Source organism: Ambystoma mexicanum, chromosome 2q (genome assembly GCF_040938575.1).
Source record: "Ambystoma mexicanum isolate Mex_15411 chromosome 2q, UKY_AmexF1_1, whole genome shotgun sequence".
Lineage (NCBI taxonomy): Eukaryota > Metazoa > Chordata > Amphibia > Caudata > Ambystomatidae > Ambystoma > Ambystoma mexicanum.
The window spans coordinates 1,392,894,133-1,392,908,864 of NC_090924.1; the positions used below are offsets into that span (position 1 = coordinate 1,392,894,133).

At 43.5% G+C, this 14,732-nt stretch overlaps 1 protein-coding gene across 2 annotated transcripts in view; it reads left to right on the plus strand.

Moving 5' to 3' along the window:
• The window catches only part of EFHB (EF-hand domain family member B), a 400,940-nt gene that overhangs the window by 99,016 nt on the left and 287,192 nt on the right, over positions 1–14,732 (plus strand). The window contains exon 4 of one of the 2 annotated variants that reach the window (XM_069648882.1): positions 13,249–13,429. In XM_069648882.1, coding sequence (XP_069504983.1) covers positions 13,249–13,429 — 181 coding nt within the window. The remainder of the gene's footprint in view (positions 1–13,248; positions 13,430–14,732) is intronic. The other variant, XM_069648883.1, reaches the window with a different exon arrangement.

Genomic DNA, 14,732 nt, shown 5'->3' on the forward strand with positions numbered 1-14,732 from the left:
ACCCAGACCACAGGGACAGATTTTCTCTGACCTCAACCATGGCACTTGTGCTTGCAATGGTAACACATGTATTCGTGCCATAAGCAACAACCTGTGGCTGTTAGTATAGTGTAGTCCTACTATTGTTGGTAAGGATTTCGGAAACACCAAGACAGGGTCATAGAACCTTAAGGACGGGAGCGTAATCACTCGCTCTAGGAAGACATCCACTTCCAACTTGGCTGCCTGTTTTTTTAATAATGGGATGGAGGCCGGCTTTTAAATGCGGTGGCTGTCCCTAGTCGGCCATCATTTTCCAACGGGACATTAAGTTCTGCCCACACGAGAGCACATTTTTGCTGAGTTCCGAGACTTCCTGCCAATACATTTAGGTTAGTAAAAGGCCCATGTAGTCGCTTTAAAAAATAGTCCAAAAAGCGGTGTTCTGCTAAAACGATAATATTTATCACACCGAGTTTGAAGTGAACGCCATCAGCAGGGGAGTTAGGAGGTAGACCCATCAACCTTCAAAAACCCTTGTTTTGCACCATCTCCAGACACCGGCATGGGGAGGCACCCCACACTTCCAGCCTGTAAAGAATATCCAAATTGATCTTGGACTGCATTATCTGCAAACATTTATCCAGGCGTTGCACTCCGAATTGATGGTAGAAGCGCATGAGTCTGCCAAAGGCGACTTGGGATTGGTTAGATGTTATGCCTATATGATTTCTCCACGACCCATTGTAGGTGAATAGCAGGCCTAAGTATTTATACTCATTCACAAACTCTAGAGCTCCGCTTTCCAGTGACCATCTAGGGGGGTACTTCATTTTCTTCCCCAAACACCAAAATCTTAGATTGTACAAGGTTTAGTGTCAGCCCCTGGTTTTTACAATACATACATAGTCCAAGCTCAGCTGTAAGCCTCTGGAGGTTAAATCCAGCAGTACTGTGCCATCTGCATACAATAGTGCGCTTACCTGGACCCCGTTAAGAGAGGGTGGGATAAGAGATTTTTGTCTGGCCGTAGGATTAAAATCACATACAAATAGAAAGAATAGAAGGGGAGCAAGCGACACCCTAGTTTCTTTGTTGCCAGTAAATTCTCTAGAGTACCCGTACTGATCATCACACCCGACGGATATCCTGGAGTCTCTGTATAAAGCTTTAATTGCAGCCAGAAGAGCAGGCCGTACCCCAATAGATTTTAAAATTTTCCACATTAACATACGGTTAATGGAATCGAATGCTTTGGACAAGTCAAGAAATGCAGCAAATAGCCGCAGCTTCCATCCTTTAACATACTTCGTGACAATCGCGTGTAGGATAAAGCACTGATCTATTGTTGAGTAACCTTTTTGAAAACCCGCCTGCATATTTGGGACCACATAATCCTCAGAAGGCCAGGCATAGGATCTGTCTGACAGTGTGGAGCTTGTGAAACTCTAGCAGTGTGTCACTGTCCACAGTGTCGAAAGCTGCAGTGGGGTCTGGTAGCATTAGCACAGAGGGAGAGAGATAGAGAGAGAGAGAGAGAGAGAGAGTCTTTGTTGTGAGTTGTACCATATCATCCAACAATGAGATTCAGACCCATTCTCTGCTGTGTCTACAATGAAAACCAGTTTGCCAGGGACCTAGTAGATTGTTTTCTTCACTATACTTTTCTTCACTATACTTTTTGAGGTCAACTGTGATTACCTTTTTCTTTTCTTTCTAGATCCCTGCCCGTCAGTCAGTAGGTGTGTTCCTCTGCATTTAGGGAATTATTTTCTAGGAGAGAGGTGATTAGGGATGTCATACAGCCGAGTGGTGTTCGGAAACAATCCAAGCACAAATTGTAGATAGACCTTGGTTTATTATACATAAAAAAAAATCCCCTCAGGATTCAAACTCAAATGTAAGATTTAGTACAATCTTTCATTAATAGTTCCAACATTTCAAGGTTCCCCTTACAAAGTTCACAAGGTCTCAGAGGGTCTCTCCCGTCACATACAGCTTCTTTCCCCTGTCACAAATAGGCTCTTGGGGAGCGGGGGGGCGGGGTGTTCTCTCAGACAGTCCTCTGATTGGTCTCCTGATGTTGGTGGGATATGACTTCCTCTCTCCTACTCGTAGCTCCTGTAAATGCTGCTGTGTTCCCGACCATGAGCTGAAAATACAGAGGGAGCTTCTCTTCCACTTTGAGACATGTTGCTCTTATGCAGAAACCTTTCTACGGCACGGGTCAGTGTTATTGGTATGACCCATGCAGCTGGCCCCTGCCACATGGCGGGGACTAAATGGGGGTGACCCAGGGCAATCACCCACTAGCTTGGGAATTTCCTGGCTCCCCTGGTACCCATCTAGATGCCCCCAGAACAAGGGTGGGGACTTATTCAGAGGGAGTATTTGAGTTAATCTGACATGTATCCCTCCTGGAGTAATTTGTTGGTTAGTGAGGTTACAGCCCTGCTAGTATGTCAGGATGCACAGTGGCAATGGCTGTGGGGAAAGAGCTATAAGATTCCTTGGCTGGTTTAAGGGATGTTAGGATGTTCTCTACAGCTATGGCGTCTTAGAAAAGGCAGAAGTTGTCAGCTTCTGGGTTAGGGGGATGATGTGTGTAGGGGTGTTGTCAAGGACAAGGCGGGTCTGGCTAAACGCAAACAGAATCTCTCAGTTCTGAAAACATGTACTCCCAGCTTGAGATAAAGTGGAGCAATCTGCAGACAAACCACTGTAAGTGCCACATAACTTCTCCTCTAACACATAACCATACCACTCCTTCATTTTGTCTCAGGAGGGGGTGGGGAGGTTTACGTCTACCCCTATCTGGACAATTGGTTGATATGGCGCGTTCTCCCGAACAAGTCTGGGATCATCTCAATGTTACCTGTCACTTTCTTCACAGACTGGGCTTCTCCCTCAATTACAAGTAGTCCCATATGACACCTTCCCAGAAGCTCCAATACATAGGAGCTGTACTAGGCACATCCTTGAGGAAGTGCTCGCCACCCGAGGTGAGGGCTCGAGACATTCTTCAGATGGTAAAAAATTTTAGAATGCCCAGAGTTTTCTGCCCTTCAACTTCTTAAGGTTGCTCGGCTTCATGGCATCCTGCATTTTTCTGGTGCCAGAGGCCCACCTGAGGATGAGATCCCTTCAATGGGCTCTAAGAACTCAATGGTCCCAATTCACAGGAAAGATGTCGGACCATCTTCAGATTCTGACCAAAGTCTCACAGAATCTTCTGTGGTGGGCCTGCGAGGAACATATTCTGAAGGGATTGCCTTTTTCGCAACCATTACTGAAGATAACAGTAGTGATGGATGCCTCACTCACGGGGTATGGAGCTCATGCCAGTTATCTGACCATCAGCGGTCATTGGTCTCCATCAGAGTCCAAACTAGACATCAATCTTTTGGAGCTGAGAGCAATCAGACTAGCGCTGAAGTCTTTTCTACCATCTGTCAGAGAAAGGAATGTCCTGATAATGACGGACAACACGGTGGCCATGCACTACCTCAACAAGAGAGGAGGCGTTGGGTCATTACCTCTGTGCAAAGAGGCAATGCAGCTCTGGTACTGGGCGGGGAGGAGAACATGGCGGCGGATGCTCTGAGCAGGCAGAGCACAGTCTTCCATGAGTTGGAGCTAGATCAGAAAGTCCTTCAAGAGATCTTCAACCTTTGGGGAACCCCTTAGGTGGATCTGTTCGCGACCGCTGTCAACCGTGCGAGCAGTCCTGCTCAACGAAAGTTCCTCCGAGAGGAGCTCTAGGGAACACATTCGTGGTGGATTGGGAATTTCCATCGCTGTATGCGTTTCCTCCAGTCCCCGTCATTCCTCATGTAATCAGGAGGTTGCGAAGGTTCGGGAACCACATGATCCTAATTGCCCTGGATTGGGCCAGGAGATTGTGGTACTCTGGATATGTCCATCTGTCCTCCGATGCATCTTCCACAAAGAGAGAACCTTCTCTCGCAAGTGGAGAGTAGGGTTCTCCATCCAGAGGTCATGAATCTCAACCTTCACGCTTGGTTTCTGAAAGGCTGAGGTATAAGAATTGGGACCTCCCAGATGACGTTATGGAGGTGTTGCTTTTGGCCAAAAGGCCAGCAACAAAAGTTTTGTGCCATTGGAACTAGTTTTGCGACTGGTGCAGAGAAAAGAATGTTGATCCTTTTCAGTGTGATACTCTGGATGTTTTGTCCTTTTTGCCTTCCTTAGCGCATAAAGGTCTTCAGGTTGGCACCATTAATGGCTACTTGGCAGCGATATCCATCTTTAAGCTTTCGTCAGTGAAATGCTCTTATTTCAAGATTCCGCTGGTGACTCCATTTCTGAAAGGGCTCACTAATGTGTTCCCTCCATCTCCTTTTCAGTTTCCGTTTTGGGACCTCAACTTGGTTTTAAAATGTCTAATGTGTGCCCCATTTGAGCTATTGCACACATGTCCTTTAAGGTTTTTAACCTTTAAAACAATCCTATTGATTGCTATTACATCTGCATGTATAGTGAGTGAATTGCAGGCACTTTCTTCCAAGCCACCTTTTACTATATTCCACAAGGACCGGGGTGTGTTAAGGGTGAAACCCTCCTTCTTGACTAAGGTAGTCTCTGACTTCCATTTACGTGAGAGGATTGTGCTGTCAGCTTTTTACCATCATCCTCATCCTAGTAAGGAAGAGGCACGACTCCATAGGCTGGACCCTAGGAGAGCATTAAACTTTTATATAGCCAGAATGGTTAAATGGAGAGTGGACGACCAGCTCTTTGTAGGGTATACAGGGCACAAATTGGGGCTGGCTGTTACTAAACAGACATTGTCTCGGTGGATCATTCTAGCCATCTCTGAATGCTACAGATTGGCAGGCAAAGACCCTACTGAGGGTTTACATGCTCATTCCACCAGGGGCATTGCTACATCGACAGCCCTTCAAAGGGGTGTCCCTATAAAGAACATTTGCGATGCTGCTACATGGTCATCTATACAAATGTTTACACAGCATTATTCGCTGGATGCTTCTCATACTCAGGAAGTTGCTTTTGGTAAGGCAGTCCTTTATTCCGCCCTCTAAAAATATGAATGGTTGAATATGAAATTTTGTACTCCCTATGCCACTCACGGAAACTGCTTTGGGAGTCTGTCAAAGATGAGGAATACCTTGGGGGACACAATCCATTCGAAGAACAAGTTACTTACCAACTAGTAACATTCTTTCGACTGGATGTTCCTCCAACGTGCTCCTCATCCCCCTCCCAACCTACCCCTCTGTAGAATTGCCCATGCTATTACAGCTTTCGTTCCAAAAAGGCTGGGTACTGTCATGCAGTCATTATGGGCATCTGGGCTTCACGAGTAACAGGGGGAAAAAAAACAGAACTGAACGGGCCTTGTGCGTGCTATATATAACATTGGATGACGTCACCCTCGACGGAGGCCTTCGAGGGAAATGGACCCGACGCCATTGACGCAGGGCGCCCTCTGCCGAAAAAGTTTGCCGAAGCTGGACAACATATGTCAAAGATGATGAATACGTTGGAGGAACATCCAGTTGAAAGAACGTTTCCAGTTGCTAAGTAACATGTTCTTCTCATTTGTTACAATTTTGGGGCAGCCCTGAAACAGGATTGGAGGCTTAAAATTAATCCCCTAAAAAATTGTATACATTTTAAGTTTTTAGTGGACAAAACATTTCCTGAAACACAAACCCTCAACACACTTCATGACGTCATGACCCCTGAACATCCCATCTCACAATTACATCACCTTTTGTTGAGCAGCAGGAAAACTCTTAGTTGTAATTGGCTGGCACAGTTCAACATACAAAATGAATGCACAGATGCAAGCTAATTGCACCCTGTGTTTGGAGTGCGAGGCGAGAACATTCTACCGAGCCCAACCCTTCACCTGCCGCGTTGACATCAGCAAGGCCATGGATATTGTTGCAACCCAAGAACACCCTGCCTTGTCCTCCTGATTGGCTCCCTGTCCCTCACTCCTCAGCCCCTTCCAGGACATCCTGGGCCACTCCATCTCCCTTCCCACAATGCGCTGGCAACTGGACTCTGAGACACAGTGGGTGGAATTTGTTGTACTGCATTTAATTAATTTTGGCCTACCCATTTTGCTTGGCCTCCAGGTGCCTAGTACCATGGCCTCCGAAGTATCTCATGATGCATCGCTGGATTGCGTCCTCCCGAGAGACTTCTCTCAACAATTAATTGAACACAGTGGGCCTCTCCTTCGCTGATTTACCATTATGCTTGATACATCAGCAGAATGTTTACTTTGCGGTGAGCTCTGGCCTTTAGCTAACGGTTCTGCAGCTTTCAACCTGGTCTGCTAAAACATGGCGGGTCTTTTGCTTGCTCTCAGATACACCTAACCAATATTCCTAATGCAGCGCCTATTTACACACTAGCCCCCAGCCTTGCCTACCCCTATACACTAACAGAAATGCATCTTACTAAAGTGTGCGAAGGGAAAAAATAAAAGGATGTACATAGCTCACAGGACCTAAAGCGACAGTTCTGCCCCTCATATACTAAAAGAATGAGAAGCAAAAAGGAAAGGTTTTGTTACATACATTGCATAAAAGTGGTGTGAAGCTGGAAGAGAAAAGGAAAAATATAAAAGAAAGGCTTTGCTACACGTATACCTTTTCTCTGCTGCAGCCATCGCCGCCCCCTTCTTGGGGGCACCTAATATTCTATACTACCCCAGACCACCTACCCCAATATGCTTGCTAGATATGTTCTCTTATATGGTTTAGGTTTTCATGCGTGTGTTCTTCTGGGCAGTGCCAGCTCCCTGACGTGTGGCACTGTAGGTGGGGCCGGGAGATGTGACCTTTATGTCACAGCGTCACTTCCTCAATTTCTACGTGCAACCCCTTCCCCCCTTCTGGATGTTGAATTTGAATATGAACGCACCCAAACCCATGACCATGAGTATGCTTTTCAGCAAATGTGTGTAGTGTAATCCAACCATACTTCAAAAGTAGCGCTTCATCCTAAACTGTTAGGCCACGCATGATCATGAGACAACGGTCAACCAGGCTTGTGTCGGCCATAGCATAAAATGGTCCAGGTCAGGGCATATCCACTGAACATAGGTGAACAAAGTGAGAACCAAACATATGATAGAATAGTGAGTGTAATGCTTCTAAACTGCTGGAAATGGCTATAATGTTGAGTTTGGTTGTGCCATTACAGAAGCCAAACATCATGCAAATGTGTCCAACCCCTTCATCCATGTATTACTCTAGCCCAAATCTCTAAGCCATGTTTTCTCTGCAAGGGCTAATCGCTTGCAGACTATAGAAGATGATGGATTTCTCAAGTAAAGGCGGGAATGATAATTTGGTTCCATTTGTGAATTGAGCTTTGATGATACTAATGAGTGTCATCTTTCTTAGGGCCAGCTTTCAATTTTTATAAATACTTGTAATAGATTAAAAGCTGATGAATAGTTGACTTCCAAATGCCATCTCTTTTGAAAATAACCCTTTTGTGTTTTAAACAATTCAATTTACTTCCTCAATGCCCCCATTTCCATGCTCATCTCTTTTCTACCCAAATTGTTTTATTCCACTTATGCCTATTATAACCTTTAAACTAATACTTACCCAATTCCTTTGTCATGTTGACTTTTTAGATGTGTGCAAGTCGACGTTCGGGTAGGTTGACTTTTTTACAAGCTCTTAAAAGGTGTCCTTACTATTTAATGTTGCTGTTTGGACCTCAAATTAATAATTCAGTAGTCACAAGCAGGCAATCCTTTTTACATTTCGAAGGACTGACAGAAAAACTGCTAAGGCTTTAGATACACTGATTGTTATTTCCGAGGAGTGCACCAGTGAATGCTGTTCAGTTGGGATCAGCCGGTTACACTGCCTGTCCTGTCTGTTGCCGTCTACAGCTTCAACATGCTTTGCAAGTTTCATGGACCTTAACACCATCAGAGACTTCTGTATACCCGACGGTATTTGAACTTCAAAGGATAATTTAACATCTCTACCTTTTTACAACTCATATATGTGGCTAAACAACATATTCTCTTGTTTTAAATTTAGCCACGGCCATCATTCACGTGAAAACGTACAAAAGTGATGGGCGCGCGCATCCGAGGAGTGCACCGGCGGGTGCTGTTCAGCTGTTCCGTTGTGCCGCACTTGCCGCATGCCCCCTCCCCACTTCCATCAACAGCACATCTTGCAAAATATAGCGTCTATCTAAATATGGCTACATATAAATTGATGACCTGACCTACCAGCATTTCTTCCCGGAACACCACAGAGACAGCCAGGTACAGGCCCGTTATTACCAGCGTGCGATCTAAAGCCACGTGTTCAATCAAAATGCTTACAGATTGCAGGCCTTGACATCAGGCAATTTTGCTATGTATCGAAAGACCCAATTAACAAACAACCCATTTCAAGTCTACCAGCAGGTCCCGATATGGTTTTTCTGCATACAACTGCTGCCACCCACAAGTCACTACTGGTGACTCGTTCTCAAGCGGCACCTCCTGAAATATCTGATCACACACTACGCTCATGTCTAACTCCCACAATAGCAGAGCTGTGTCATGATTTATTGTAATAATCCATCTGTCATGACAGACAATAGACATGAATCTCAATCTATTGTCACTGTTCATTTAACGGATTCTAGCCAAATACCTAGACTTTACTCTCAAGTTGTCCAGCAACCAATAGCAGAGCGTGAAGCCACACCACCATCTATACCTTTAAACTTACAATCTGAGTATGTACATTTACTATTATCCGTTATAGAATCGACCAGACAATTCCATGAGGACAGAAGTCCAAAGCTACCATCTACTAGATTGTGTATCTCTCCCATACTTTACACTGACAAAACATCAGCAGAAAAAACAAATTCTTCTTTCTCAGGAAATGTACTGAGGAGCATTCAGAAATCCTCTCGAACAATCGTCCGAATAAGGAAGACCAAATTGAACAATCCTCCGCACATCTGCTAGTTGCAGTCTCTCCCAGATCTCCACTGTGATCACTGGCAGCAACACAAGGTACTGTGCCAAGCTCATTGTTACATGCCAATACTGAGAAAAGCGACTTGCAAATTGTAAATGCTGTTCTGCCATGTGATATCACCAATCAAGAAGAACCGATGGACTTCTCTGTGTATTCTGTCTTGTCTCTCCCCCAGGTTGACATTATTCAACAAAGTCTGCACTATCCGCAGAATGGTTCTAATAAAACCAGACAAATGATAAGAGTCAATCTACATTTTGACTATGGAAAATGGAAAACCTTTTAATTGGATTTACTGAAGCTCATTACTACAATATTGTAGAACTAAATGTATCTTCATTAATTGTAAGAAATCTCATCTGGAGCAATAAAGAGAACTTATGTTTTTTGTTAGAAGCTTATAAACAACCAATAATACCAGTCACAAACATGGAAAATGAATAACACAATAGTCAAATATCTAAAGAAAATCGAGCTAGATACGTACCGTATAGAAACAATTCTTTACACACTTGTTCTAAATGTAACTGCAGCCAAAGAATTGATATCCACTAATCACAAATGTGCAAACTATATTTACATCCGAAATCCAAGTCGACATGGCTCACCAGCGCCATCCTAGCAAATGCAAACACTAAAAACACCTAGATTCACCATGACCATCTTAAACACTTGTGTACTATGGTGGTATGGAACACGAGAGGTTTTGCACATCTTTGCTCATCTAAAGCAAAGATTCTAGTAAAATATGATATTATTCTTTTACAAGAGAGTTGGATGATTACAGAACCTACATGGCCAGATTATCAAATTGTTCATCTTCCTGCCACAAAAGCTGCGAAAGGCCTCCCTGCAGCAAGCCTGTTAGTTGCAGTTAGCCATCACTCCAACCTACAATTGCAACAATGGACATCACCTTCTTCAGGAATTCAGTTGAGGAAAGTTTCTACTCTTAATAGACTACACCCATTATATCCTTCTGCCGCCATCAATATATATTGGAATTCCATGGCTATTACAGATGATGTATTTCTAGCCCAGATAGAATCTATTTTAGATTTAGTCCCATTAGATGCCCAATTTGCTCTAACAATGATTGCAGGAGACTTTAATATCGACTGCTTAAATACCAACTAAGAATCTATTTCTAGGGCTAATAAATGGCTAATGCTAATGAAACTGTAACTTTTATATGCTCAATGGTACCACCATAGATGATCCCCCCCCCCCCTGCTGCCCCAACATGGTCAAGGGGAATTTTACATTCAATTATTGACTATGTTTTTTATTTCCTCTATGACAAAAATCGACACCTTTAAAGAAATTGAATATTCTGCAAGTGATCACAATATCCTCGAAGTAAAATGGACTCAACATTTAGTAGCACCAATCCAAACCTACAAAGAACCTCCTGAATCTTAACCAAGGCAGACATCGACTAATATGGCCCTTACATAGAGTTCAGTTATTAAAAGAAAAACTTAGCCTAAACAATCGAGAAAAGCCATTACAAAGTAATTTGCAATATACGGACTGTATGCAATTAATTACACAGTCAACATCCACTGTAAACAAACCCATGTTTAGACATAAACAAATCTATAATGATGATATCCAAATGCTTAAAGAGTTCCATTATCAGATGAGAAATCTGTCCCCCACCTTAGATTCCCAAAAATCCACTCTAAGAACCAATTATAGAAATCACATTAAATAAATACAAATGAATATGAACAAAACACATGTGGAAAAAATGTTCACTGCATTATTGACAAAATCATTGTATCAAATCTGGAATCTCATTATTAATAGAGATAAGTGCACTCTATCTTCCACATTACTCAACACTATATCCGAAGAAGAGTGGATTATGCATTTCTCCACTTTACTTGCAAATTCCACATCTGAACCGTGTCAACTATTTACTCTCATTCCTGATTTAAAAAATCTAGTATTTGACAGACTAGATGTTATTCTCTTAATTAAAAAAGGTTTACTTACCTCACAAACAACGCCCGCGCTCACGCCGAACTGACCCTCGCCTTGGCGGCAGCGCACTGTGACTGACGTAGCAATCTAAGGTGAATTACCTCACAAGCACTCTCCATCACTATACTAAACAACTTTTATAGTTTGTAAGTAATTAATAACTCGCTCGCGCGATTACTCGCTAGCATTCTTTAGAGTTAGCTCCTACACAATGAGAGTAATAAAATATCATGTACTTATCTTCATGAGGCAGCAAAAAGAAAGAGGAAGGGACCTGGTGTAAGGAGTTTGTATACTTGCGACTGGACTCGGATTGGTGGAAGATGAGAGGTCAGGAATACCAGACCCCAGAGGATCATGGGGGTTGTAGTTCTTGGATGGGACACAGATTTTGAAACTTTAAACCTCTCAGAGTTGTATTTAAGTTTTGAGAAAAAAAGCACAAATGTTGCAGTTTTAAAGTTTTGTTGAAAAGCTGATATGGCAGGATTAAAGAAAGAATAGCATAATGCGAGCCTCCTGTCTTGTCATAGAATAAATGTTTTCATTCAGTTGAGAAATGTCACAGTGGACATTTCCCAAGTTTAGAAAGCTACAAAAGAAAATGTCTGCCTTGAAAAACTGAGAAGGGAACTACACTTAATCCCTTTTCCATGTATATGGCAGCCATATTAGGAGTAATGAAGCAGGGAGGTGAGCGGGCAGGTGACATCAACAGGAATCCATTTAGGTAGGGGTTGACAAGGCAGCAGGGAGGTGGTGTGGTTCGAGGAGGCGGGCGTGTCTGTAGTTCAGTGTCAGGACTTGGGAGGCAGTATGGCAGTCTCTCACTGCTTAGTGTGTTCGGAAGGAGGGCAATACTGTATGGTAATATCTGCTTTCTGAGTTACCTGATTAACTGGGAAGTCTCTTAACCTCACCGCCGGGTGCTAATTAGTATTCTACGCGGGTGCTAATGTTTTGATTTATTTAAAAACCTCGCTGTATCTGCTGGCACTGAGCCTTTGTTTCTCACATCCGTTTTCAGTGTTGATGACCATGGCTGTCTCAACAATGAAACTAACTTGGGAAAGTATGGTCCGTCGCCAGCCGTGCAGCTAGTTAAGTGTTTTTTATTTGTTTTAATTACATTCTTAGCACACGCATAGAAACTACATGGGTGCTAAGTGGGGGCAGAGGGAAGGTGGAGCAGGAAGTGAAAGAGGCGCTGGCTAGCAGCACCCAGACTGCTCGCCATATGGGCTTGTACCCTACATTAGCACCCTGTGCGGGGGATCCAGCCAATCACGTGGCTAGAAACGCGGGTTGACACTACCAGTGAAAGCCCGCGTTCCAAGCTGCCTGAAGGATGGCTCTCTCGCCCGCCATCTTCCCCCACCAACCTTGTTTTTTTTGTTGTTGATCCCTCTCCCACTCCCATCCCACTTAACTGATTGCGGCGACTGGAATCCGCTGCCGCAGCTCCTTTCCCCTTGTGACTGCCATGGAAATGGATGAGGGGCTCCATATGGAGCCCCGCCTTCCAATTCCCTTGCGGCCATGTTGGTATAGTATTATCTCTCAGAGAATGGGACGCCACGAAGTGTTCCGTTCACACAGAGAAAATACTTTTCTTTAAAAAAAAAAAAGAACTATTTAGCACTACACCGTTGCTAATGGCGATATGACCCTCGGTGACTGGGCCTACCCTGTGGATAACCGCCTGCTACCCTTATCAAGGGACCCTCGCTTCGGCTCCTTAACTTGGGGGGCGGGCCGTTCCACCACCTCGGCGCATATCGCCTCAATACAGGTCGCCTTCTGAGAATCCTGATGGGCCAAGCCCCTTCCTTATTTGGCACACTAACCTGAGTCTTAACTCCCAGTGCATTAGTACTCTTTGATGTTTAGGCCATGACAAAAAGGTCATACCTTTTGTGCCCAATGAAATGCACAAGTTGAGAGTGGTTTTCTCGTCAATTCTATTGTTTTTTAAAAGTAGGTATATGTTTATGGTATTAGTGAAAAGTTGACTCCTCTGTGGAAAGCAACAACATGTGTTACAAAGCTGAGCAGACAAACACAGAACCTGTTCACAAGGGCCAGAGAAAAAAGGAGACTGTGCATGGAGCAGAGGTGAGTATTAATGTCTCAAAACATTGCAACATCACACTCTGAATCCATAAAAATGTTGTCACAATAAAGATTGAGAAAAGTCTATTTCAGGGCACAATATACACTTCTGTTTGAATAGGAGAACACTTTCTTCTCTTGACATGTGCCCTTTCTCCAGGCAGGCCTGCTGATCAATCCACCACGTAGGTCTCTGTTTCAGCAAAGGATGCTTGACAAGCGTGAGTCCGGCTATTCAAGTCACCAGCGAGCGCCAGTTGGCCGATCGTATGATCAGAGGCCCAAGTTCCCTCCTGGCACGGATCTGAGTAAAATGACATTTGGGTGCCAACTGGAGAGAGGTAATAACTGCACAAATTAAAAAAAAGAATGACTGCTGATGGACGTTCAATTTGTTTGTCATAAAGGGCCCTGGGGATGTTTGGTAGGAGGACATTTATTCGTTTCTCACTAAGGCAAATGTAGAAAATAATGTTAGCTCAAAACGTCTACTTACTTTCCTTCCTGTTCATGACAGACCGAGTTGGTGGCGTTTTTCTAAGTAATTCTTTTGGAAGAGACATTTTCTTTACTCATTTTACAGAAGTGTTGGATGAAAGACTACTGTTTCATTCAATTGAATAGAACATTGTGGAAACAGTCTCTTGTAAACGCCTTCCCGAATTGATTCAGGGGATCAGACTCGTACCCTGGTAACAAGGATTGCTTTATGGGAAATCTGAGTTTGAACTTTTGAACATTTTGGTTAAACTGAAAACAGACATAGTTACTGTATGCATTTTGATTATATGTATTGGTGTGAGGGTCTGATACATGTGGACACCAGGTCATCTCTCTCTAGCTGCTTTTAGATTGCTAGGTAGGAACATTCTCGTTAGGATAGGGACAGATAGGCATTTATCTCACCCCTTTTTAATTTCAATAAATATGGCAAACCTTGAGAAAACTTCAATGTGGCGTCTGTCTTCCATTTCTGACCCCTCACAGTTCCCACATCTGCTGAATTTTAAGGTGTTTGTTGTGTTAAATCTGCATAACTTAACTGTACCTTAAGGAGGGTTTTTTTCAGTGAATATATATTTGTAGGCTTTTTCTTTATGATCACTTTTACATGAAAAAACAAATATGTATTTACTAAATGTCACATGGATGAGGGAACACAACTACTGACACCAGAATAGGTTTAAATGGTTTTATTAACCAAAAGTAAAACATAATTCTATTGCATGGAAATTGGTTCATGATGGCTGTAACATAAATATTCTTGGGACATGTAGACCTTGAACTCTGGATTATAAACGAAGGACAGCAAACAAAAAGGCATTCAGAATGTTCCAGACAGGCAGGTCTCCTGTTAAGTTTGCTCTGGCATTCAGTCCTTCATCAATTCTTCTGGGGACCACATGGCACCCCTCCTCTCTCAGGATTTAGGGTTTCCTACTTTTGCCAAGCGTCCCAAAAGTCCTCCTCTTCACTGGGGTTCTCCCATTGTCTGTCTTTTACTAAGGGGTATGGTGCCCTGCTTACATTTCCAAATCCAGAGATATAGTGCCCTGTGCAGTAGTCTGCACCTAGGGATATGGTGCCCTGCTCACTCTTCCACACTCAAGGATATAGTGCCCTGCACACTGTCCCAGGAATATG